Source organism: Dendrobium catenatum, unplaced genomic scaffold (assembly GCF_001605985.2).
Source record: "Dendrobium catenatum unplaced genomic scaffold, ASM160598v2 fragScaff_scaffold_82, whole genome shotgun sequence".
Taxonomy (NCBI): Eukaryota; Viridiplantae; Streptophyta; class Magnoliopsida; order Asparagales; family Orchidaceae; genus Dendrobium; species Dendrobium catenatum.
In genome coordinates, this window is record NW_021318544.1 from 121,695 (window position 1) to 149,314 (window position 27,620).

Genomic DNA, 27,620 nt, shown 5'->3' on the forward strand with positions numbered 1-27,620 from the left:
ATTTTGATTTGGTCAGGTGAATATTGTGATTGTCCACATTCACTGTTTTGATATGGTAAAGTGGATGTGAGGCTCCCCCCTTTCCCTTTGTTCTCTCCTTGGCTCTACCATTACTATAGGGTAGGGCAAAAAAAGGATCCCCCTACTTTATCATATTTTAGTGATCTTTTACTTGTGCTCTTTTCTCTACTTTACTTCTCACATTCGATCAATGCCAACACGCGCGGTTCACTAGTTTGTTCATTGCCCCTATTGGGGATCTATTTGTTGACCTTGAATTCATCAAATCCTTAGGTTAAGGAGTTTGACCTAGTAAAATTAACAAAGCTAGGCTCCAAGACCACCTCCATTGTACTTAGTGGGTCAAACCAAGTTTACTGAGCCCAGACCTATTATTGACTAGGTTAACGTAGGTTGACCCAAATTGATCCAAACTAGATCTATTTAGTAGGTTGACCCAAAATTATCCAAACTTAGTCTAGTTTACTGAGCCCAGACCTATTATTGACTAGGTTAACGTAGGTTCACATTCGATCAATGCCAACACGCACGGTTCACTAGTTTTCTCTACTTTACTTCTCACATTCGATCATAGGTTAATGTAGGTTGACCCAAAATGACCCAAATTGACCCAAACCCTTTTCATTTGATTTCAAATCATTTCAAACCCTTCTTTGGCGCAAACCCCCACCCCCTTGGACCTACTTAACCAAGTTGACCAAGTCAACCTTTGACTTGGTCAACCCAAGTCTTAATGGGTCAATTTGGCTAATTTAGGTCAATTAAACCCCTTTTAATGCAATTGAAACCCTCTTAAAGGTCCTTCGAGCAAACCATGACTAATTAAATATGATTTCCCTCCTAATTGAATCTAGATTCAATCCTAGCCATTCTTGATTTGTCTAGGCCTTTAAATAGATGAATTAGGATTCCAAGAAAGGGAATTTAACTTTTACTCTCTCCCTAAGCTCTCTCAGCCCGAATCCTATGGTGTAAGAGCTCTTCCAACATCCTTCCATCTTCCCAAGTCAATTCCCTCCGGTCAAACCTTCTTGGCGAAGAGATTTCAACTAGCTTGAGTCAAAATCATCCCAAGGCGATTTACCATCGATCCAATGCATGCCAAGGCTCGATCTCAACTAGGAAATTATATGTGGATAGTCTACAAGATTAATCATACTAAGATCTCCCCATGAATGCCCTTCATGCATAAATGCTACGGTTAACATTTTATTGAGTTTGGCTGAGCCAATCATGAGAATGAAGCAAATATCATCCTAGGGTTCGGTTTATGTGACGCTCGTGTTATGTATGATCTGAGCTGCTGATCTTTTGATCAATAGCTCAGATCTCATTATTTTACAGCTTCTATTCGACCTCGAATCTGATCCTAGGGTCAACGTCCTAGTCTGGCATGATCTGAGCTGTTGAATCCAAACCACGGAGGATCAGACGATCCGCACTCGCATCTGACGTGTTTAAGTTGCAAGCGCTTATTTCCACACTGCGGCAATCATTGTTAAACCATGTTTGTGATTTAACCTGGCCAATCAGAGAGCGCCAAGCGTCGCCCACCACCATTTTATCTAAATTAGGTTTTAAATTGATTTGAAATGCTTTTTAAAATTAAAAAAAAATTAAAAATTAATTTAAAAATAGTTTTGAACCCCAAAAAATACATGTTATATGTCATTTTCTTCAAAAAAATATTGCCTTTCATTTAAAATTATAATTAGCTTAAATATTGATTATATTTTAAATTATATTCATTATTAAACCTATCATATTTTTTAATTAATAAATAATTCAAAATAATTAGAATATGTTATTAAAATTGAATATTTCATATTAATTTGATTTAAATAATTAAAAAATTATTTTAAAAAAAAACTTCAAATACAGCAAACTCACTGTTTAATTACTCCCCTTAAGGTCTAATATTTAATTAAAATGCTAGAACTCCCAAACCTAGTATGTTTCCAATAGTGACATTTTAGACCACCTTAACCTAGCTAGTCGGTAGGACAACCCCGGACATTCTAAAATCTATTAACGCAACTTAAAGTTTAAAGATTATTACCCTAAGAATTAAAATGAATCAATAAATTAAATTAACTAAATTGGATCCTAAGTCATTAATATTTAAACCTTAATCAAATTTTCCCTTTATGACTTCAACAAATAAGAACACGAAATAATTCGAATTAATTACCCAACATAAGAACTATCCGAAGCAACACAAGCCTACTACACACATAGATTTTTTAGGGCACCACTTCTAGCTCCAGGATTAGGGCCAGTGATTTTCCTTTTTTATTTTCTATGTTATTGCGCTATTGTGTGTGAAACGTATGTTGGTTGACTTGATTGCTTTGATTTAATTTATTGTGATGATTGTTCTGATATTTATTTCATTACTATGCTTTCCATATGTTGCTTATGATGTGATTTGCGCGATATATCACCCATGGGTTAAGGGCGCCTTTATTATTGATGATATCTTCTATAGGTGGTCATGCTCATGCAACGCTAATAAAATGGGGAAAATCATTAAGCTTTAAAACTAACAATATTTTCTACAAATACTCTAGAAATCGCTAAATACCCCTTTAAATTATAAGAGCATGTCCAAGTGCGATTGACAATAAGCATTTTACTTTCCATATATAAGCTGCTTGGGATATTCTTATTTAACTATTTAGGATAACCATACAGGAGAGTCTAGATTTTTCCTTTTTAATGATGTAATTTATATTTTGATGTATTAAGTTATGAAAGTATTTTAAAAGTGAGGCATTTCAAATCCTTGGTACCTAAAGAAAAAATGAAGGGCCATTTATAAGGAATTTCCTATTCATTTGGGTACCTTTCTAGAGGACAAACCTTATGGAGCTCGAAGGAGATGATCCGAGGCAAGATGATATGGAGGAGGGTGATCCACTTGAAGATGAAGACTTGAAACAAAATGCTTGGCTTTTAAGACTTGTTTCATTCAATAGGATTAGAATCTAGATTGTTATCACTGGTGCTAGGCAACCATTACTTTTCTGCTTACTCTAGGTTATATTATATGGCACTTGCCATGGACTTTTTTTTTACTCTGGGTTTATTTATATTGATATGTTTATTATTAATTACATTGTATAAACTGCTTACTTTTCTTAGGTTTCTTTCTTGCATATGTATGGCATGATTTTACTATGCTCTCTAGGATAAAAAATTTTCTTCTTCTAATTAAAATTTATTATTTTAAGAATTAAATAACATAGAAATCTAATAATTAAGGGAATAACTGAAATCGTCTGGAGTTACATGCATATAATGCTTTTCTTTCTCTCTTTCTTTAAGATACTTTCTCGCCTATGGATAGAGTCCGAATAATCTGGCCTATGAGAATGATGTATCGGACCTAGGGAAGCCCAGTCTTTTCTAAAAAAATTATTTTCTTTAAGCCTTTTCTTAAAATTTCAACCATATTTGATTTAGAAGCTTTATACTAGTATGCATTGCATTAGAAATCAACTAAATCAAAATTTTAATTGCATTAGCTCTAGGAGAATTCAACCTATATAAGTCCAAGGCCAATTAAGAAATTCTCTAGGTATCGATCTTACTTTTAAAAACTAAACTATCCACCCATCTTTCATAAAGACTGGATAGCATAGATTTTATGCATTTAGGTGGTTAGATAGCTTTCCTTTTTAGGTAAGATATAAGACCATGATGTATTAGTTAGGACAAGGATGTTAGTGTTGAGTGTAGAATACTAAATCCACCTTAGGTTTAGAATTTAAGGCTATTGCATTGGGTGTCTCGTAGTACACCTCATCAATGGGAAAGTCTTTTTTTCTTCAGAGACTATAAATCCTATCTATCTGTATCATATGGATGACGTCACCTTCATCGTTTCCCTCTATATGCTTTGAATGCATGATTTCTTTTCTCCAGTCTTTCATCGCTATCCTAGTCTCTCGGGGTGTTGGTATGAACCTTGTATATTGACTGAGCCACTTTGAAACCTTTCTTTCCCTTTAAATAGGAATTTCCTAGTCTCTGCCCTGTGTGCCAATCTCATTTTGGTAAAGAATAATGTTGGATCCTTAATCGAGAGAATTCTCAGGCTCTAGTCTGAGATATAATTAACCACCGGGGCTTGTGCCCATGGGAAGTAAAATTCCACAACAAATAAATCCCACTTGAGCTGATGTATTGGGTGGGGAAAACTCATTATTTTGATCAGCTCGTGCATATTATTACCCATCGGGGTGTGTAGGTAAGAGCTGCTATCCTGAATAGTTAATCGTATGTACAATCTAATCTTCCCTTCCATTAGCCCGCTTGTAAAAATTGCGGAGGCCTACGATCATCTCGTCCTTCAGGATGGTGTGGTTATATACCCTCTACACTCTATCCCCCATACAACAAATAACCTTTCAGAGGTCCACACCCATCACTAGTTCTATATTTATGGTAACAAATATTAAGTCTTAAAATGCAAAATTCAAATCCAATATTTAAACCCTAAAACTGTTGCTGTTATATATTGGGTTTACAACCTATGCACCCTCTTTAACGACTAGCCTTAATTGAAATTTCTCTCTTATTATAGATAGGGGTAATTAATTATGGGGGCTTGTGCCTACGGAAACTAGAACTCTAATTATAATCCTCACAAAATGAGGGCAAAATCTCTGGGTATTGTCTTATCTAAAACCTAATATGCTTTTTGAAAATTAACCCAAAACTTATGAAAGTTCGTTAGGGATGTTAGGCCCTCTTGAACTTAGTCCCAAGCTAATTAAAGAGAGAAGTGAATTGGAAAACTTTAAAACCAAAACACAATCCAAATCACCACAATGACAAATGCGGAAATTAAAACGCGGAAGTAGTAAAAAGAAAGAACACACCGGATTTATAGTGGTTCGGTCAAACCTTGACCTACGTCCACTCCTTGGAGGCACCCCCCAAGTATTGCACTAAACTAGTGTCTCTCCTTTAGCCCCCACGGCTAGGCGGAGAAGCCCTTACAAAATCACTTCCACCTTCCCCGGTGCGGCGGAGTCGCCGGGTCCTTTGACACCAAAGAGACTTCTTCTTTGGTGAACTTACCTCGAGACAAGCCTGAAAATTAACACAAAACTTAAGCTCTTTAAAACTCTCTATCATCGCCATCACAACAAGAAAAGTGACTTGCATATAGAAACCAGGGCGCATGGAACTTTTGGAGCCCATCGATTTTTGGTGACTCTACTAGTGACTGATTTCTCTTTCCATCTTTGCCTAGTTATATATAAATGATAATAACAACAAAATTATTCAAATCCTAGTAACTTCATTAAAATTAAGGTTTAAAAATAATCAAATAAAAGTCATTATATATATTATTTTATTTTGTCTAGTCTCTATACTTTAAAAGTGTTTGGATGATGTATCAACTTCTGATCACTAACCCTTCCCTTTCATTTATACAGAATGAAACTACATAATACTCCCTTCACAGCTAAACTGGAAGTTGGAATTAGCATTCAGCTATGCAATGTCATTATTAATATCAGAGACTCTGAAGCCACTATCTGATTTGGTAGCTTAGAGTTTTTTATAGACTACTAAAATGGCTAATGTCATACCTATTCACGACATAATCGTTCAAGGCCATATTGCGAGGCATGATTCGCTGAAACTTATGCATGATGTGTTTATTCAGTGTAACCACTATGAATTGCTAGAGTTACTTCTGTTAAAGCATTTTAACAAAATAAGACCTCACTCTTCAAGAAACTCTCATATCCTGAAGTACTAACAGTGAAAAGAACTGATGTAAAGCAGAAGAATTTACCAATTTTATCAAGCATCATCACACTACCAATTGAGACTTTTGTATCGAGAAGTTATGATCATGAAGCTTCCTTATCCATAGGTAGATTATCTAGAAGGAAAAGGAGCAAAATGAATGCTGAATTAGGTTCCCAATAGCCTCTAAATATGCATATTGCAACACTCCCAGCTACAGAGCCAAAAGTTAACATTCCCACCCATAATAAGTTTACAAATCTAAAATGGGTTAAAAAAAATAGCTCCACTGGTGAGCTAAAACAGTCTTTTTGGGAACAATAATAACAACTTTTGCTTCTCAAAAGAAGAAGCATAAAATTCTATCTGCTAGGGTATATAGAGTTCTGAAAGTTGCCAAAGAAAATGGCTTGATAAAGAAGATATATTAAAGACCATTAGCAAACAAGACCATGAGAATCCTACCAAAAGAGTTACCATCTGCCACGGTAACTCAAGGAAAATCAAAATCAACTCCGTGCATTGAACATTGGAGCCTAAAGTCATGACTTCGCATTCAAGAATCCGCTGATAAAAGATCCTGGTGGAAGGGTAAAGAAATTTGGAGGTTGAGACATATTGAAAGAAGATTACTTGAGAAAAAAATTGGTATAGGTGTGGCATCTGGTGCAGCTTTCAGAGATCATCCTTTAATAAGAATCATCAATAATGGTTACCTAAGAAGAGGATTCCTATTACTAAAACTTGCAATAGTCAATATTTTGGAGAATCTTCTAAGGAATCTTATGGCCAGTGAACTTCATCTCCTCAAAAGGAGATAAATTTTGACCATACTCCTCCAATAAAAAAACTTTACATGTTGTATCCAGAGCCAAAGATTTATTAGAAGCCTCGCTCTGAGATTCGAGTACAATAAAAAGATGAAGATGAAGATACCATGTAAGTGGATGTAGTTTATATGGTGGGGCATAGTGATGAGACACCTCAATCATGTGGCTACTGATGAAGCAATGAAGTAGGACCTATTTCTTCAAAAATAACAACCCCTAAAGAAGAGCAAGCTCAGTACGAGTAGTTAGAAGAAGAATAAGGTGATGAACAAAATGATGATCAAGAAGAAGATATGCTTGTTGAGACACTAACAGCAAATATGTATATAAAAAATAATCTACTTCTAAAGATTATAAAAGAAAGTAGTATATCAATCCCAAACCCCAGTCAAAATAAGTATTAGGAAGAAATGATAAGTTTCAAACTTTTTGCAATGGAGGAGAATATTCAAAATCTAGGATCGATGATCGAATCACATCCCTTAAAGAGAAAATAAATAGAGAATATTATTTTAAAAGAGAAAGTGTGACAAAATTATTCAAGCAAGCACTTAATGTTGGTCTTGAATTGTCAGAGTGTAAAACACCCAAAGAAGCTGTGATCATAATGATAATCCAAATTATTATCCATATCATTGAGTTATCAACCACCCTATTAAGATTGTTATGTCTTCAAAGATTGCTTAAAAAGAAATATAAAGATGATAAATTCATGCTATCAAATAATAATAATAATTATAATAATTAATATTTGTCTTGAATTATCGGAGTGTAAAACACCTAAAGAAGCTTTGATAAGAATGATAATCCAAATTATTGTCCATATCACTGAGTTATCAGCCACCCTATTAAGATTGTTATGTCTTCAAAGACTATTTAAAAAGAAACATAAAGATGGTAAATTCATGCTATAAAATAATAATAATAATAATAAAAAAAACCGCAATGTTGATGTCAGTGTCACTGTGCTCATTCGTGTCAAAAATAGCAGTAGACTGAAATTCAAAATTGGCACCGCAACGCTCATGTAAGTTATATATAGTCAGGATTGTCATTTAACTTTCTATCAATAATGTTTCTTCTTAAGTGAAGTGTTGTTGATTGCTTTTCATCTGTCTCTTAACCCTAAGTTAATGGGTGGGAAGAAGCGAAGACATTTTTCCTTAAAAAGAAATGAAGCTCGCTTAAGGAATGAAGTTCCTTTTTCTATTATGAACATTCACAATTTTATTATTATTATTATAATACTTCATGAATTCAGAAATGAAGTTTATGAAGATACAAAGATTTATAATGCAGAAATGAAGAAATTGTAATTGTGTGAGAGCAAATGTTATTATGATGTGAGAGTGGTGCCTTAAGCACTAGTTATCTTATATGTTTTATTGAGTTTTATATGTTTCACATATTTTTGAGCCTTTTATCATTCATATGAAAATATGCGCTATTAACTGTATTTCTATTTATATTTGATTTACTATTCTCTTATGCTTACATTGTCACAATGTCTTTCATTAACATCGACACTTTTGATTATTTGTTTAACAAAAATTAAAAATAAAACAATAACAATATCACACCTTTATCCCACTATGTGGGGTTGGCTACATGAATCCTTTTCTCCTTTGTGTCTTATTAAAAGTTAAATTCACATTTAAATCTATTAAAGAAAGATCATTTTGAATATATTCTAACAAAGTCATTCAGGTCTACATCTACCTTTCTCAACAAAAGTCAAATCTAATATCTTTACCTTTCTTAACATCAGAAGGCCACCATTTTATGTGACCAAACCATGTAATATGACTCTCTCTAATCTTATCTTCCACTTGAGCTACTCTAATATTTTGATGTATATGATCATTTGTAGCTAATCTTTAAGGGTAAAGCTCACCACCATGTTATAGAATTCTCTCTTAAGTTTTAGGGGTACTTTTCTATCACACAATAAGCCCGATGCATTCCTCCACTTCAACCTTCCAAATTGAATTATGTTGATAATATCCACATCTATTTCACCATCACTCTAAACAAGAGGTCCAAGATATCTAAAACGTGTACTCTTATTAATGACATAATCACCCAAAGTTATAATCCCCTCACTAGGTCTATTACTACTAAAATTACACTCCATATTTTTCAGCTTTAGATCAACTCAAGAAAAAACCTTTAAACTCTAAGGTTGACCTCCATAATTCAACTTTACCTTCAACTCCCTCTTTAGTCTTATCAACAAGAAGAATATCATAAGTAAAAAAAGCATACACCAAGGTACATCTTCTTCCAAATGTCTAGCTAGAGCATCCATGATTAAAGCAAAAATATATTTCTCCATCAAACCTCTCAATAAATGTATGGATTCCATTGTAGGCCTACCTGGCATGAATCCAAATTGATTTTGAGAAACATTAGTATCACGCCGTAAACTACGCTTCATAACTCGCTCCCATAGTTTTAAAGTATGATAAATTAACTTAATTCCTCTATAATTCGCACAATCTTGTGCATCACCTTTATTCTTAAAAATATGAAACTAAATTAAAAAATAAGAATGATAATTAAAAATTAGAATAATAATAATAAAATCCTATATTATAGTTTAAATGAACACTGCATTATAATTCATAGATTGGAAAACTTAATAATTAATTATCTCACATCATTTACATTATTGACTTAACTTAAATTTATAAGTTATATGTTTGTATATTGACCTCTGAATTGGAAAATGAATAATTAAAATTAAAGAAAAGATATGCATAGCTTAAAATTAGAAATCATAGTTACTTGAAATTGGAACTAGGGATCTTATTAAATTTTTACTATAAAATAATTAAGATTGCAAGAGGACATAAGAAAAAGTTGATATTCAATATCATTAATTATGTACTCACAAAAATGAAAAGAAATTAAACATGAAAAGGGTTCTAAAAAAAAGAGAAGAAGAAAAGTACATTAAAAAATTGGTATCAATTAAAGGCTTAAATTCCAAATGCAATCTTATACTTAAACTTACAAGGGATAAGATAAGAGAACTAGTACATGTGATGTTGAACTAACGAAATTTTAATTTTAACTACAAACACATCTAATCTTTATGCTACATTATTCATTTCAAAATTCAGAAGTCAATGATTATATTCATAACATATAAATTAAAAATAAGTAATTGTAAGGGTAACTAGTTAGGATAAATATTAGAATTTTTTAAATTTGAATTATATCTTTGTTCAATTCAACTGTTTTTAGATTGTGATGCATTATCCTATATTTTAGTAATTTTATATTATCATAATTTATCTTTGTTTTTAAATTAATCAAAAGTGTAGATTTGTTTTTATTTATTTGAGGACAAACAAAAGTTTAAGCTATGGAGAATTTGATAAATATAAATTATGTACTATTTATTATATTTAAATTTCAGTGAAAATATGTGATTTTAGTTATTTTGTACAAAAAAAAAGTAATGAGAAATACAAAGGAATAGTTGGCATCGCGGTGCTAGAAGAAACACTGTTATTGTGCCCAATTCGACACCACTGAACTGCCAATTTCGAACATTATAGCGCCATCCTCTCTGTTTGCGAGTGTTGTTATGTTAGAAAGTCAGCTTGGTATCACCGAGTTCTTTGGAAAATAAATGCCACAACACCACATTTCAATGCCTCAGTGCCATTTTATTCACTCGGGTTTCATAGTGATTTAAATTCTAGAATGCCGCGACATTCCATTTATAACTTCCATGGGCTATGTTGTTGTAATGAAAAGATACATCTGTTCAATTGATAATCATTTCACATCATCAAGCACCGTGGCGTAGCAAACATTTTAGCGCCGATGCGCTAGTTCACTTTCAAGTGCCGCAATGTCATAGTTCAAGCTGTAGCGCCAAATACCCTTTTCAATGTTTTTTTATAAATACTTACTCTGTTCTGTTTATGAGAGAGTTCAATTACTTATGTAAAATTTAGTACTTTTTAGTATACTTATCTAGTTTCCTCTTAAAGTAAAATCTAATGGAGGTTGGAGAAGTGTATGATACAATCTATTAGAGTGTTTAGCCTACATTTGTTGAAGCAATTCTATAAGTGAATGAAGGAGTATATAGGAGATACTTTGAACATACGTGGTGATAAATTTCCACTACTATTCTTATACTTTTGATTCTTCTATGAATATAATAAAAATGAGTTTGCTTGTAATTTATTCTCTATATGGTTATATCTTTTATTTTGGATTGATAATGTAAAGATCATATTAAGTACAAATGAAGACTCTTATCCTATAAAGATTTAATGATGCTCTCAATTATCTCACATTCTATATTTAATGCACATAGTGGTCATATGTGTAGTTAAAACTCAGTGTGATGTATAGCCTCAATGGAGGAATGAAAGAACAATCAAGAATTTTGAGATAGAATATTTGCACTCATGAAAGAAGCCACAAACCCCAAATTAAATAAACAAATCGTTATTCTAACAGATATAAGCCCCACACTTAAACTATAACACCATAAAACCAAAGCAAATATCTAATCATCTAAGAGGAGGCAAATCATGAATGCTAATCAAATTCTCTGAATGTTATAACTAATGGTTTGTTGATGTAAGTAGACTGAGATTTATAATATTCTTGGGATGACAGACCCATGAGATATTGATATAATCTACCTCTAGCCCCCACAAATGAGACTACTAAACTTATAATTCAAAAGTTATGTTAAAATCACTCATCCTTAATTGAGAGTGATATCCCAAGAAGTACGAGGGGTATTTAACTATGCGCACTTTCACTCATAAGAAGTAAGGACTCTAGACTTAAATAAAACTCGATATGAACATCAGGAAAATTTTGGTAAATTTAAAATCAATTTATCTTAAGAAAAAAGAATCCTAAGTCTAGAAGGCGGGATTCGAGCTTGAGAGCAATTTTTCTTGAGCAAACACTACCAAGGGAAAGGGAAGGGTCCACAAGAACCACTTTGACTATGACTAATACCCCAGCAAGATGCACACTCTCAAAGCCACTCGTCGCCACCTCGAATGGATTGTCATCAATGAAATTCATCATCCAAGCTAAAGGTAATTAACTTTCTAAGTGAATTTAAACTTTTAACACATTCTAAATAAACCATTAAGCTAGTGATATATGTTCACTTAAATTTCTTAATCTCTTTTTATACTCATCATGGGTTCTCGGATTCTAGCTTTTTTGGCATAAGTGTTAGTAAGGTTAGCATCCTGAGACCTATTTGAATCCAACAAATGTAAGTTTAGTTTGTTTGGAAATAAAAGCTTGCTTTGTTTAAGTTAAGCTATCTTTCAAATTTTCTTCAAGATTTTTGGTATCAGACCTTTTGGATTAATTCAAATATATATGATCGAAAATTCATATTTATGTTAAAACCTTCAAGTAAACTAGACTATACAATATCTAAGTGTTTGTTGAAATAAAATATAGACCATTTATATTTTAAATTTATTATATTATCATGTTTTTCTATGTATTATATGGAGTTATTTTTGTAGAGTAATTTAAAAAAAAATTACAAACGAAGCCAATTTATCAACGGATTGCGTGTTCAGAATTGTTTTCCTAAAACATAAAGTAATGACGTGGTTAGATAAAAATTTCCATATAAATTTGCCACGTCATCCAAAAATATCGTATCATTAAATATTATTCATTTTAAAGTAAAAAAACAAGAAGCAAACCTACCAAGTAATACCTGCATCTAAAAATATCCGCAGCACTAATCAGATAAAAATATATTTATATATTTTATTCTATAAAGGATAAAATACTTGAAGCACTTGGTCTCCACCTGGAGAGGTTTTTTAAAGCAACGTTGCACATGGAATGGGACCCATGACAGCGCGAATCACTCTCAAATGATGCCACGTCGCCTGGTCGCTTTCTCGCTCTCAACCTCCGGTGCTAGACCGACCATGTATCGCTTGGTCTACATGGCGCATTCCGTAATTATCTTCAAACCTCTGCTGTACTTCCGTTTTCCACCCTCGCAGACAAATGGCGACTTAGCGTCTGCCGCCTGCTTGCCTTCCGTTCTGGTGATCTTCGGCGATTGGAGGGTTTTTCTCTTCTCTTCCATCGCTGATTTTCGTCCTGATCGTTTTCTTATCACTTGGAGATTTCACTTACCTTTTTAAAATTTGCATATTTTTCTCGGATTCTCCGTTTTGGCTGAGGTCTATCGTTTTCCTCGCTCGAGATGGCCAGCATTTCCTTTTTGCTTGAAATATCCCCTTTCATTTTTCACAAAATTGGCTTCTGAGGTCCGCTGTGGTTCTGTGCGAGACGGCGATGGAGGGCGGTGACGAGAAGGAGAGAGCACCGACCGTTGGGATTGAGCCGACAGCAACCATCGTTATTGAGGTGATCTCTGATGACACTTTTTGCTCCGCTCTTGATCCATTGGAGGATACCGGAAGAGAGAAGGTGAAAGAAAATACCATGGCGGTTGATCTGGAGAGTGGCGGTGAGTGTTCGGAGATGGAGGGTGAGAAAATTTGCCGGATCTGTCATTTGAGCTCGGAGCTGGTTGGATCGGTGGAGGAAGGTTGGGAGCTGATCGAAATCGGATGTGGATGCAAGGAAGAACTTGGGATCGCGCACCGACGCTGTGCTGAGGCTTGGTTTAGGGTGAAGGGAAACAGGTAATTTATAAATTAAGTGTCTTTAATTGTTTCTACTCTACAGAATTGGCATTTACATTGGAGTGTTTTTGTTGCGGTTCCTCTCTTGTGCTGTTCTTAGATATATTTTTTTATCATGATCTTTTTCCCACGTCTGTCATAGTTCGACAATGTTATTGGTTGTGGGGTCTCTTACATGTCCTTAGCGACCGATCAGCGTAAAACCCTTCTTTCTGCATCTTTTCGACCCTTTGAACTTTCCATGTGACTTTTGTCCCGCAAAATTTCTACAGTTTTTACTTTCTTTCAAGTCTTAAAAGAAAACTAGAAAACAATCAGTTTGCAATTTTTTGGGTTGGAGAGATAAATATTTTTTTATATAAATTATTGAAAACATTACTATTTCTTTGAAAATTGGTAAGTCCTTTGACTTATTTAAATACTTACACACTTGAACAATATAATATTGCCGTAGATGCAATTTGTGCAAAAAACTGGTTTTTTTTTTGCTTTCTTTTGGTTATTTTCTTAAGCAATGGAAAATGTTCAGTCAATCATGCTTCATACTCAACGGTTCTTTTCACCATCTTGATTCAATTATAAAATTTTCTAGTTTTTATTTGTAATATCACCCAAAGGAGTTAAATCCGCAATGGTACCTAACCCATTGTGTTCTTGTCTTCTTGAAAGCAATCTATCTTCTCCCATAATAATATTCAATTTTTTGCATCCTGTTATTGTTGAATGCAACATAAACTCTAATTATACTTTTTATTTGGATTTAGTGATTTTCAATGATTTGATGTATTTTATCTTAATGTTGTTAAGAAACTTTTGTTGTTGGAGTATTATTAAAAAATTAAGTGTTTATGAACAGTTTTAGATTTTGTTAGTTTACTATTCCAATGTACACAATCAGTTGCACTTTTTAGTGAGCAAATCAGTGCTCCATTAAGGATGGACAAAGACGGCGTTCAACTGTAATTAAATGGTTATTTATGTTATTTGTTCAATTAAAGTTACTCTTTTTTTTTGCTTTTAGTTTATCCAATAATTATATATGTTCTTGCTCTTGTTATGATTGTAGATTATTGAACATTGAAGTAGTCAACTATTGACTATCAACTTAGACCTCACTCGAAAAACTTTATAATGGGTCTAAGTTGATAGTCAAAGTAGGTTATATAGCATTTCTCACAAGAATTGCGAGTAGGAGTGATGTAGGACGGATGAAGTGGGGGCAATTTGAAAATTGAAATTAAAATAAAATGAGGAAAGAGGGGGGGGGGGGGGGGGGGGGTGGTTAATTAAATCCCATAATTGGATATCCAATTAAGGAATTAAATAACTAAGGGGGGAGGGTTTGACGACATTAAGAGGGACTTGGGAGTTTATGAAGAGAGATTTAAATGCTTGCCAAGTGGGGAACCTTAAATTATGGAGGAATTATTTAAATCAAATCCTATTTGAATTTGAAATAGGTTTGATTTGAATACTTTCCTAAAATAAGATTACTAAATTTGTGAAAGGATTTGAAATTTAAATATACTTGAATTTAAATTCAAATGTTTTCCATATTAAAACACATCCACAATAGGAAAGAAGACTATCAAGCAAGATTGACTCCAATCAAGAGCAAAATGGGAAGGGGCGGCGGGTAGAGAGAGAAGGGGCCGGTTATGGGAGAAAAGGAAAAGAAAATTAATCAATTCTTCAATTAAGGGAGAAATGATTTAATGAAATACAATTCCAAATTGATTGGAATTTGATTTGAAGAACTTTCCAAAAGTAGATTTAGTAATTTAGGAAAGGTTTTAAATCTCAAACTAATTGGATTTGAATTCAATTTTTTTTTCAAATTATCTTCAACCTAATTTAGGAAAACGAAGGGGAATGAAGGAGGGAAGAGGCTAGGGGTGAGGTGGTTGGCCGGCTATGGAGGTGGAGGGGTTTATGGCCGACGGTTGATATGGATAAAGTGGAGGAGGCTTGTGGCATTGGAGGGGTTTGTGGGAGAATCGGCCGATGGCAAGTGGGCAATTTTGGCCGGCGGTCAAGTGAGGAGAAGAAAAGGTTTTAGGGAAAGAAAGATACAATCGTCAGCCCGGACACATCCTGTGACTGACGGGTAATACGATGCCCTTCTCCAAGGGACTTCAAGCTACGAGCCTGGACCCATCCTGTGGCTGGTGGAAGCTCCGATTCCATCCCATAGAAATCTCACCCAAGTTCTCTCCAAAGAACAAAGGTACAAACCTTTTTTTATTAATAATCCATCATGCTAATATAAAGAGCAAGGACCTCTATACATAGGCCTCAAAAAAGCAAAATAAATTTAAAAAGACAACTTTGCCCTTTGGGCTTACATAAGACAAGACTCTTAAATAAGGGTAAAAATGTGAAATGCAAAATTAAATCAAAATACAATAAACTAAGATAAAAAAGGAGTGATCTCGGTTGTTGATCATCGTCTCTTCCAGTGATCTCGGTTGTTGATCATCGTCTCTTCCATTGAGGATTCAACAATAGAGTTGAGACTATAAAGGCTCGATTCACGTAGTGAGATTCAATCTTGTTTTAGGCCTACAATGCAGTGTGGTTACTGGCAGAGGAAAGTGTTTAGAGTTGGTAACATGTTGCAATTTGTCATCGGGAAATAAGGCAAAATCCCAAGCAAAACTTTGAGTATGAAGCTTCTTATATTAAAAAAGTTGTTAAATAGGTTCAATGCTTAAAATTAGTGAAAAATCCTCGGGTGAATTACTTGAAGCTCTTAAATCAACAATTATTTGAAACAATTGAGGAGGCAACACATAGGAAAACTTACTTATAATTTAACATGTGCCTTATTAATATTTGTGATGGTGTATACTAGACAATATGTAGCTCATATGATAGGGGCTATGAGCAAATATACGTCAAATTGAAGGAAGATGCATTGGGACGTGGTTAAGTGGATTTTATGCTACATGGAAGGTATAGTTTTATTTACATTTGATGAAAGGCGACTTGAGATTATAAGGATTTCTTAATGTTGATTTGAGCGGCAATTGGAATGTTCAACATAGTACAAAATAAGATATGTTTATACCTTGGGTGGTAGTGTACTATCATTAGTATGTGACAATTATTGAAACTAGTAAAAAGATGAACATGCTTAAGAGTTTGTACAAATTGGAAACTGTGCATAATGACAATTTTCTTTTTAGTGATAGTTGATACACATTGCTAAGAAAGCCACATTTCATTTAAGACGAAACACATTCAAATAAAGTACCACTTGATTTGAGGATTATTGGAAGAAGAATAGTTTCAAAACCCAACTGACATGCTTGAAAAAACAGGCATCTCCAACAAACTGAGGTTTTACAAAACTTAGTTATTTTTTGTAGTTGATTGAGATGAAGTTTCGCATATAGGTTATCCAATCTGTAAGTGGTAGATCATTTTGATAGGTTAGTTTTTTGAAATCTTGGAATTTTCCCACAAATCATTTGAGTTAAAATTTTTGTTTTATCCAATCACGGTGCTTAATTTTCTTCTAGAAATATGTGAAATGCTTAACAAATATAAATTTGAAGTGGCAAAATTTATCAAATATATTAGTTGTTGATATCTGCTACTATCCTGTTATTCTAGCTCTGATTTCTATAAATATGAAATTCATCACAAACCTACGATCAAGGTATCTAGACAAAAAGCTTTCTCAATAGCTACAGTGTGCTCTCAATTGCTTCTTCATTAGCACTAGTTATTCATTGACGACATTCAGATCAACGATTTGTGTAAGGTCAATTACAAGTTCTACGAGAGTTGTGTGCTGAATTTTGTGGTTAGGGGTATAAATAAACTACACATAAACAAGTGAAGTTCTATTGTAGCTCAATTCGCTCATTTTCCTCTATTCATGTCTGTTGCACTAGGGAAACTTGATAATAGATGAAAATTAGAAGAAATCAAACAAGATATAATGGATCTTAAATTCCAAAGGAAGATCATGCCTCCCAACCTCTAGCCGACGGCTAAAGCCCAAAACACCTAAGAAAAAATTCAAAAACAACAAAACATCATATGACCCTAACCCTAACCCTAACCCTAACCTTAACCCTTGCCCTCTTATTTAAAGAATACAAATAAAAGCTTAATTACTAAGCAACCATTCCTAGATTAATTTTCCTCCTAAACCACCCCCTCTAATTTGAATTTGCCATCCAAGAATGGGCCCCATAAGGGGGTCGACGTCTCCTCTAGTCCACTCGGAATAAACTAGGTAAAAGAATATTGTCAATAACATTATTTGTTGATTATTTTTGTTGCTATTGTGGAATGTTAGGTAAATGCTTTTGACTGCATTTCGATCATTTTCTTCATCATATTTTTCAAGTTTTCAAGGCGTCTTTCTATGGATGAGAGCCTTCCTTCCATGTATGACAGTCTTCCTTCGATGGTTGAGAACTACTCCACTAGCTGGGATTTGATTTGCTCCACTTTGCCTTCCAACATATTCGCAATCTTTGCCGCCATAGGTCCCAAAAATGCTCTAATGCCAATTTAATACGATTTGAAAGTGAAAACGACATAATAAATAAAAAGTGCGAGAACACAAAGATTAGGGCTTATGTTTTTGTTAATACTTTAATAATAATGAAAGGTACAAATGCTCTACTATTCTAGAGGTAGATTGTCTCTTCTAATAAACTTAGACATGGCTAGGAAGCCCTCAAGAAGAAAACTACATGAAACAAGCAAAGCACATATAACCCTCATAATAAAATAATTAGCCATAAATTTACTCTTTCTATTGCCCTCCCAAACATCTTTACTGTCTTAATTAATTATTTACTTATTTTGAATTCAAATTGTAGTTAAAAAATTAGTTAATTCCCTTATTTCCTTAACTAATTTCCCTCTCTTATTTCAATTCAAAATTAGAATTGTTTCATGCAATTCTAATTAAAATTTTCCTAAATAACCCCCTTAATTCCTCCTTTCATAATGATCTATAGCTTTGCTAGGTCCCATAAGAGGGGTTCGAAAGCCCCCCTTGGTTTTATTGAGAGTTTCGCCCAGCCCAAGGGCTGATTCGGCCCTAGCTAGATGTCTGGGTTGAACCATCCTCTATGCTCCTCTTTTCCCCCTGTATCAATACTTTTCCTTTAAAGATGCACCTTGTCCTCAAGATGGAAGGATGGGACATTGGTTATAGCTTTCTTCAGTTGCTTTGTCGGTGTTCATGCTATCATCTGCTGGATCTATAGGGAAATAGGTCGGTTTTGGCCGTGGTTTGCAATTCAAAACGAAGGGGGGCTTTAAATTCCATTAAAAGACCATTAATTCCTCCCAAATAGGTGTTTATGACCTATTTATGACTCGATTTGACCAAGTCAACGTTTGACTTGGTCAAATCAGTCATTTAGATCAATGGGGAGTGAGGATCGAGCCATGAGGAGATTTAGTTTGGATTCAAATCGATTTGGGCTCTTAATGGGCTAGGTGGTCAACCCTGGTTGACTTGGTCAACCGAGTTGACCCAGGGTCCAAGCTCGGGCTCGACAGACTCGACTCGGCCCACTGAACCCAGTGGGGAGGGCCATAGGGTCTGGCTTGGTCAATTTGACCAAGTCAACTGTTCGGGCCCAAATCTGGGCAAAATCGAGGTCAACAGCTCCATTTGCTCATTTTCCTCTTATCATGTCTGTTGCACTAGGGAAACTTGATAATAGATGAAAATTAGAAGAAATCAAACAAGATATAATGGATCTTCAATTCCAGAGGAAGATCATGCTCTCTCAACCTCTAGCCGGCGGCTAAAGCCCAAAACACCTAAGAAAAAACTCAAAAACAACAAAACATCATATAACCCTAACCCTAACTCTATCCCTTTTGCCTTCTTATTTAAAGAATACAAATAAAATCTTAATTACTAAACAACCATTCCTAGATTAATTTTCCTCCTAAATCGCCCCCTCTAATTTGAAATTGCCATCCAGGAATGGGCCCCATAAGGGGGTCGACAGCTCCTGTAGTCCTCCCGGAATAAACTAGGTAAAAGAATATTGTCAATAACATTATTTGTTGATTATTTGTGTTGCTATTGTGCAATGTTAGGTAAATGCTTTTGACTGCATTTCGATCGTTTTCTTCATCATAGAGCCTTCCTTCCATATATGATAGTCTTCCTTCGATGGTTGAGAGCTACTCCACTAACCGGGATTTGATTTGCTCCACTTTGCCTTCCAACATATTCGCCTTCTTTTCTGTCATAGGTCCCAAAAAGTACTCTAATGCCAATTTAATACGATTTGAAAGTGAAAATGGCACAATAAATAAAAAGTGCGAGAACACAGATTGGGGCTGATGTTTTTGTTAATACTTTAATAATAAGAAAGGTACAAATGCTCTACTATTCTAGAGGTAGATCGGTTCTTCTAATAAACCTAGACATGACTAGGAAGCCCTCAAGAAGAAAACTACATGAAACAAGCAAAGCACACATAACCTCATAATAAAATAATTAGCCATAAATAAGTTCTTTCTATTGCCCTCCCAAACATCTTTACTGTCTTAATTAATTCTTTACTTATTTTGAATTCAAATTGTAGTTAAAAAATTAGTTAATTTCCTTATTTCCTTAACTAATTTCCCTCTCTTATTTCAATTCAAAAGTAGAATTGTTTCATGCAATTCTAATTAAAATTTTCCAAAATAACTTCACCTTAATTCCTCCTCAATTCTAATTAAAATTTTCCTAAATAACCCCCTTAATTCCTCCTTTCATAATGATCTATAGCTTTGCTAGGTCCCATAAGAGGGGTTCGAAAGCCCCCCTTGGTTTTATTGAGAGTTTCGCCCAGCCCAAGGGCTGATTCGGCCCTAGCTAGATGTCTGGGTTGGACCATCCTCTATGCTCCCCTTTTCCCCCTGTATCAATACTTTTCCTTTAAAGATGCACCTTGTCCTCAAGATGGAAGGATGGGACATTGGTTATAGCTTTCTTCAGTTGCTTTGTCGGTGTTCATGCTATCATCTGCTGGATCTATCTTAGGGCTTTCCCCTCTAGACATAGCCCTGCAGCTATAAGCTTCTCCTGCTCATTCAACCCATTCACTATGAAATACATTCCTCCCAGTATACCCACCCATAGGCATCTTTCCCTTCAAATATTTTCATCCTCAACTTCCTCTAGGATTGCCACCACCCCAATAGCTTCTTCTAGCTCTAGTGTAACAGTTATCGTGATCCCTCCCTGTTTTTCCTATGTATTGAGAGTGAAACTCTCACCTTTCTTCTATGACCCGATCCCACGGTTCAGCTTGACCCCCTCCATATTTGGTCGCCCAGTCCACTTACTTGAAATGCCTCCCATAATGGTCGGTCACCCCATTATCTCAGCCACACAATTCACTCCTTTCTGTCCACTATTTTGAAAATGATGATCCACCCTTTTTTGGAGCTATAGGAGGTGGCTCTTAATGGATGAAACTCTCCTCGTTGAACCCCCTTATATCCGATCTCCTTTCCCTTACATTCGACCATGAGAATCCCGATCAAATCATAGTTAGGGTTAGCAATTGGAACAATCAGTAGGGTTTTGGATCGCATCTCCATTAGTTTTTTCATCATCTCCTCCAGAATTTTCTCTCTCTGATTCATCCCTAAGACTTATCGATGAAGCTTTTGACTGCATTTCTATCATTTTCTTCATCATATCTTCAATGTTTTTAAAGCGGCTCTCTATGGATGAGAGCCTTCCTTCCATTTATGAAAATCTTCCTTCGTTGGTTGAGAACTACTCCACTAATCGGGATTTGATTTGCTCCACTTATTCTTCTAACACATTCATCTTCTTTGCCTCCGTAGGTTTCAAAAAAGTGCTCTGATGCCAATTTGATACAATCTGAAAGTGAAAATAGCACAATAAATAAGAAGTGCAAGAACACAAGGATTGGGGCTGATGTATTTGTTAATACTTCAACAATAATGAAAGATACAAACAATCTACTATTCGAGAGGTAGATTGACTCTTCCAATCAACCTAGACGCCGCTAGAAAGCCCTCAAGAAGAAAACTATTGCAAACTAACAAAATATACATAACCCTCAAAACAAAATCACTAGCCTTAAATAAGCTCTTCATATTTCTCTCCCAAACAACTTTACTGCCTTAATTAATTCCCTCTCTTATTTTGAAATCAAATTGAAGTTAAAACAATAATTAATTCCCTTGTTCCCTTAATTAATTTTCCTTTCCTTCAATTCTATCTAAAATTTTCCTAATTAACTTCCCCTTAAATCCTCCTCAATTCTAATTAAAAATTTTCCAAATAACTTCCCCTTAACCTTCTTTCATAATGATCTATAGCTTTGTTCGGCCTCACAAGAGGGGGCCGAAATTCCCCCTTAGTTCTGCCCAGCCCAAGGGCTAATTCGACCCTAGCTAGCTGGCAGGGTTGGACCAGCCTCTCTGCTCCCCTACTCCCACCATATCAGATACAAAGGTCAATGAGGGATTAAGCTTCTTAGGAGGTTAAAATGATGTCGTGTGGCTGTTTGAAACTTGTGCACGATCATGTAGATATGGCTGAATAATTTTATTCGTACTTTTCATTTTCTTACTTGGCCTAATGCCAAGGTGATATTGCATTGCTACAATGAATTATAAAGTTTTGGTCACTTCTTCTCTAGAATACAAGCCCTCAGGTTTTTTGTAATTTTCACATGGGGATTTTTCTCCTAGAAAATTGGAATCCGATAAAAAGAAAAGATAATTAACATTTTACAAATAATATGTTTTTTTTTTTTTTTGGTTTGGAAATTCTCATCCTGCTCCTTTCTCATTCTTAGTTTGTTTTTTCTTTTTAATTCCTGGATAATAGCATGACCAGTCCCCATAACTTGACTCATGAGAATACACTAAACATGAAGGTTTTGTTTTTCCAGACGAATACTTAAACTAATAATTAAATATGAACATAATATATGAGCATACCCGATTTAATTTTGTTGATTAAATAAGTCTAGGGGGCATGCATGAGCTTGCAGCTACTAAAGCTGCAGCGAATTAATCATCATGATTTTTAATATTCTGACATTATTTTTAATCTTTGTTTTTATAGAAAGGTATGTCTAGTTATTATCAGGCTATAATATTCCACATTCCAATATACTAATTCTTTAGTCGACTTCGCAGACAAGCATAGGATGTTAGCATTTTATAACGATTCGTCACATGGCAAGTCGTATGGTTATAATCTATCTGCCGTTGAGAAGGTAACATACAGGTAGAATTTCTTTTGTTTAGTCTAAAAGGTAGGCGTTTCTTGCATGAAAGTCTATACCAAAGCATCATGTTTGATTTTTTTACTGATATGTATGTTTGTGTGGTTTAGTCTCCCTTAACAATTGGGATATGTCCTCGTGATTTTTTAATTTTTGGCTTTTGTTTATCATTTTTTTCTTCCTTATATACTTGGGATTTACTTTTCTCCCTTTGCTGTATTATGCATGATCTCATGTGGTCCTTCATACCAATTATCTCCTAGCATATTAATTAGTTTTCATGCCATATATAAGATTAGAGAGAGTTGCCTTACATGGTTTGTTCATGTAAAACGGTAGCCTTCTAATGACCCTATTAGGAGAGTAGATGTTTTAAATTTGGCTTATGTTAAGAAACGTAGAAGTAGACCTGAAAAGAATTGGTTTGAAAATATTAGAAATGACCTTTCTTTATTGGATTTAAATGAGAATTTGACTCTTAACATTACACAATGAAAAAAAATGATTCATGTAGCCGACCCCCCTTGGTGGGATAAAATTTTGTTGTTGTTGTATTAGTATACATCATTGACCATTGATTTTGTGGCTGGCAAAATGACCAGGTATTACACTTTCAATAAACTGTATCTATTTGTAATAACTGGATAGCAAAGACCATAATACCCGAAGAACATATTAAAAATTGTGCAAGGCAATGCCTTTACTCTTCTCAAATGGTGACTTTCTTTCGTTATGTTTTCCCTAACCTGAAATAACGATGTTGAGTAGCAGATGGAAAGACTAGAATAATTTATATAGCTGATGTTGTACTTTGCTAGTATATCATAAGAGAGACATTTCCACTTTGCTTTATATATTCATAAGCTTTTTTGTTTATTGTGCGTGCAAAGAAAATGAGTTTTTATGAAGCCGCTCATAAGCTTTTTGTTTATTGTGCATGCAAAGAAAATGAGTTCTTATGAAGCCGCCACGTAATAGTTGGAGTAAGGAGGTTGATGATTTTCTTGTAGGTTATTTTTTATTCTAGAATTTGCATAGCTTATTGTTATTGTAAATTGTGTTCCCTTGGGTAATTAAATTACTTATCTTGTTAATAAACTTGTAAATCATTATTCGACAAGTTTTATGCTGGTTGTCGACTATCTAATACACCCTCCATTTTTCTCATCTAGGAGTTGAGACGACAGTGTTAAAACGGTGACCTTCCGATGACCCGGTTAGGAGAGTAGATGTATTAGATTGGACTCATGTTAAGAAATGTAGAGGTAGACCTAAGAAAGCTTGGTTAGAAAATATTAGAAATGACTTTTCTTTATTAGATTTAAATGTGAATTTGACTCTTGACATAGCACAATGAAGAAAAACGATTCATGTAGCCGGCCCCACATATTGGAGTAAAGACTTGAAGTTGTTGCTATTGTTGTTAATAAACTTCTATTTTGTGTGTACTGAGAAATGTGCTAGTGGAAGGTAGATAGTAAGTTATTATATACATGCATGATGAGAACGTTTTGTATTAAAATAAATTGTGGAGTGAAAGAACAGTTCAAAATCTCAGTAGAGTTCCATTGAATGATCAGAAAGGCTGAATTTGGTAATGCTAATCTGCCTCTTTTTCTTTTCAAATTCCCAATTTTAAGATATTGATCTGTGCAGGAAACTTGGAGCTGAAGGTACTACATTGCACGCGTGCACCTCCTCCAAAGCTTCAATCATAGAAAACACACTAGAGGTCAACATATCCATATCTATGAGAGTAGAGCGGTGACAATATTCTTTTATCGAACATTGCACAATAGCAACACAATTAATCAACAGAATTTCAAGCTAATCTTTTTTCTACCAATCCAAAAGAGGTGCTTAAAAATATATATTCAAATTGAGAAGTTACATATGCAATATGTAAATGGCATAATATTTATCGGTGATATATTATATCCAAATTAATTGAAAAGTAAAAGAAATGAAGAAAGGATTTACCAGATAAAGCTTTGATTATAGTGGATGTGGGCATATTAATCTTCAAATAATAATATGTGAGGATCAATACCCGGATATAGTACACGTTATGATTTTGATATCTTTATGCTATTATATGCAACAAACAATAAGAAAATGTTGAATTATGTCATATAAGAATATTACAAGCATTTAAAATGAAATTTTACAAAAATGATAGTATGGAAAATTATATTATATTTACATTGAGAGTTGAAAAAATAATTTATTAATAACTCAATTAAGTGTTATAGAAAGGAGTATGATAATATGAATATGTTCGATGTAACATGGAATAGTTTTATTAGAGAGGCTGTGTAAGTAGCATCCGTTGTGGATAAGGTTATAGGAAATAGATGTAATCATTTGGACATGTACAAGAAACATCAAAAGGTGCAACAATAAGGCACATAGATAATCCAAAATTGTTTAAAATTTGAAAAAAAAGACTAAAAAGTTAAGAGTGAACCAAATTTGTTTAGAAATTGCAAATAAAGACTTTATACATTAAATGCAGCCCTTGATAAAAATGAGTGGAGAAAGATTGATAAAGCCGAGTTAAGTAGTTGGAATAAGGCTAATGATAGTGATTCATAAACATCCTTCTTCATCTTCTATGTTTTGACTTTTCAGCTCTCAAAGTTTAGGTTGAACTACCCATAACTCTCTCTCTCTCTCTCTCTCTCTCTATTATATGTACCATCTAGCTACCAAATTAGATCTTGCATTTCATTCCACTATTGGCATTTCATCTACTATTTTGATATTTTCTAAGTTTCATGAAGTGTCTATGTGTTAAGCGTCAATTCACTACCATGACTTTCCCTTTTGTTTTCTTTACTTTACATTCTATTGGTTGGAGGGGAGGATAAATTTTAAAATGAGTAAATATTATTATTTTGAATAATTTAGATCCCTTAAAAAAAATTATGAAGGGAAACATATTTTTTGATCATGTCTTGTCAACTAGTAGGCATTATTGAAACGATGTTTATGGTTTAACACTATTGACATTAGGGTTGATACAACAATTTGTTATCATCAGCCTAGATGACATTGCTTTTTTAAAATTTTTTACATCCAGACTATAATGTATTTGAAAATAAAATTTTTTGGGGTTCAGACATCAATATTGCCATTTATGTCCTATATGATAATACTGCTAAACTCAATGTAATTTTGTTCATGCTATCTTACCGGATGACGTGGTTGAAAAGAGCTCCAGTTCATGATTCTTTTTGAAGGGAGCTCCATTAATTATATACATTTATTTATTTAGAGAGGTAATAGGGAAGATTATTCTTTTAGAAGATTTTGTCCTTACACATCTTGCCATTTTTACATGGATTATAATGTTTATACTTTAAATCGTAATCATTAAACATTTGTGATGAATGGTGAAAAATTTGTGTGGATAAATTTATCTGTCTTTCTAAATTTGTCTTTGTTGGAGATACCTTGTGGTCATAACTTTCTAATACTATAGTTTCATTTGAGGTGGTTTTCTTACTGCTTCTTAAAGCTGATTTCTAATAAAAAATTTAAGTTTTTATATTAGAAAGTTGTTTTAAAAATCAATAAGAAAACCGTGCCAAACGAAATCTAAATTTATGAAGGTCTTTTTGGACGTAAAATCATATCCTAGTTGGTGCCAACTTTTCCGATTATTTTGAGTGCATTGTCATTGCTTGTCAGCATTTTTTAATAAGAATCACACTGTAACGCTTCTCCTCCACATTTGAAAATTTTACTTTTTATGACTTGTGGAATATCGAAGGCTCGTGTTTTATGTTTATTTAATGGAAATCACATTTTCTTCTTTATATGAATGAAATATTTACTGTCATTTAAAATGCAGGCTTTGTGAAATTTGTGGTCTGAATGCAAAAAGTATTGTTGGCAAGGACGATTTCAGTTTCATGGAACTCTGGCACGAAGGCAGAAGAAGGCCTGGGGGCTCCAATAACCTGAACTTGCGTAACCAAGGCACCTATTGGACCAGCCAAAGATTCTGTAGTTTCTTCATATCATTTCTTGTGATAGCTTTTATACTTCAATGGTACTTCCGGGAAAGCTTTAACTGATATATATAGCTTCTCTTCTTCCAAAGGTTAAAGATTGCAGAGTGTTGTTTGTTTCAGCCATGGGATTCATCTCTTAACACACAGATGAGGATGGCATTGTATAGTGTAGGCATCCAGGTATTGTCCTACCGAAAACTCTAAGAGTGGCATTGTATAGTGTAGGCATCCATGTACTGTCCTGCTGAAAACTCTAAAATGTACAGAATGCACTTTTCATATAGGCATAATAAGCTAGGCATTGTGGACTCATTGCCACTTCTGTTGCAATAAGCATAATTTGTGTGTAAAATCACTCCTATTTTCATTTCTCCTATTAAATTGTCTGTATAATTCTTGTAAATGGAGGGAGGTTAAGTGTTATTTATATTTTTTTGATTGGAAACTTGTTATATTAACCACTCAAGATGACTAATCCTATCTAACCAAAAAATATATGGATTTTATGGAGGATTAGCTTTTGATGGGTTTTATGCAACTATTTGCAAAGCAAGAATAAGTTGAAATTGACCTCAGGGATCTCCTTTGTTTCTTGGATGCTCTTCTCGCAAGAGTTTGTGATCTCTTACTCTCCAGTAGTCTTTCCTATACTCAATTACATAACCATCCAAAATGAGACAAGATCAGGATATTTATTTACTCCAATAAGGAATCCAAATCATGGGGAATGGACGACTTGTGTGTGGGCCATGTACTGATAATCGGAGTAATGTGGGTATGATTCTAAGGTATTAGGTGGTTCTAATGCATGACCTCATTATTCCAAGATATTTCTATCACCTTTTAATCTTTAATAATTTCTTATATTGATTTCTTTTTTAAGTTTAACTTTGACCAAGGTTTGACTTTAAAGTTTAAGAATTTTTTATATTGATTTCATTTTTAAGATTAGCTTTGACTAAGGTTTGACTTTAACTTAAGATTTAAATTTTGATTGATTTAATTTATATAATGTTTTTGGGTTTATTTAAAGTGAAGTCCAAT

The 27,620-nt window shown here is 34.0% G+C and overlaps 1 protein-coding gene across 1 annotated transcript; it reads left to right on the forward strand.

The window, feature by feature from the left end:
• The first annotated feature begins 12,605 nt into the window (after window positions 1-12,605).
• Window positions 12,606-26,979, forward strand: LOC110093072. Its single transcript, XM_020817838.2, has 2 exons — window positions 12,606-13,300; window positions 26,414-26,979. Exons 1-2 carry the CDS (start codon window positions 12,948-12,950, stop codon window positions 26,637-26,639), a joined length of 579 nt encoding a protein of 192 aa, XP_020673497.1. The 5' UTR covers window positions 12,606-12,947; the 3' UTR covers window positions 26,640-26,979.
• The last annotated feature ends 641 nt before the right edge of the window (window positions 26,980-27,620 follow it).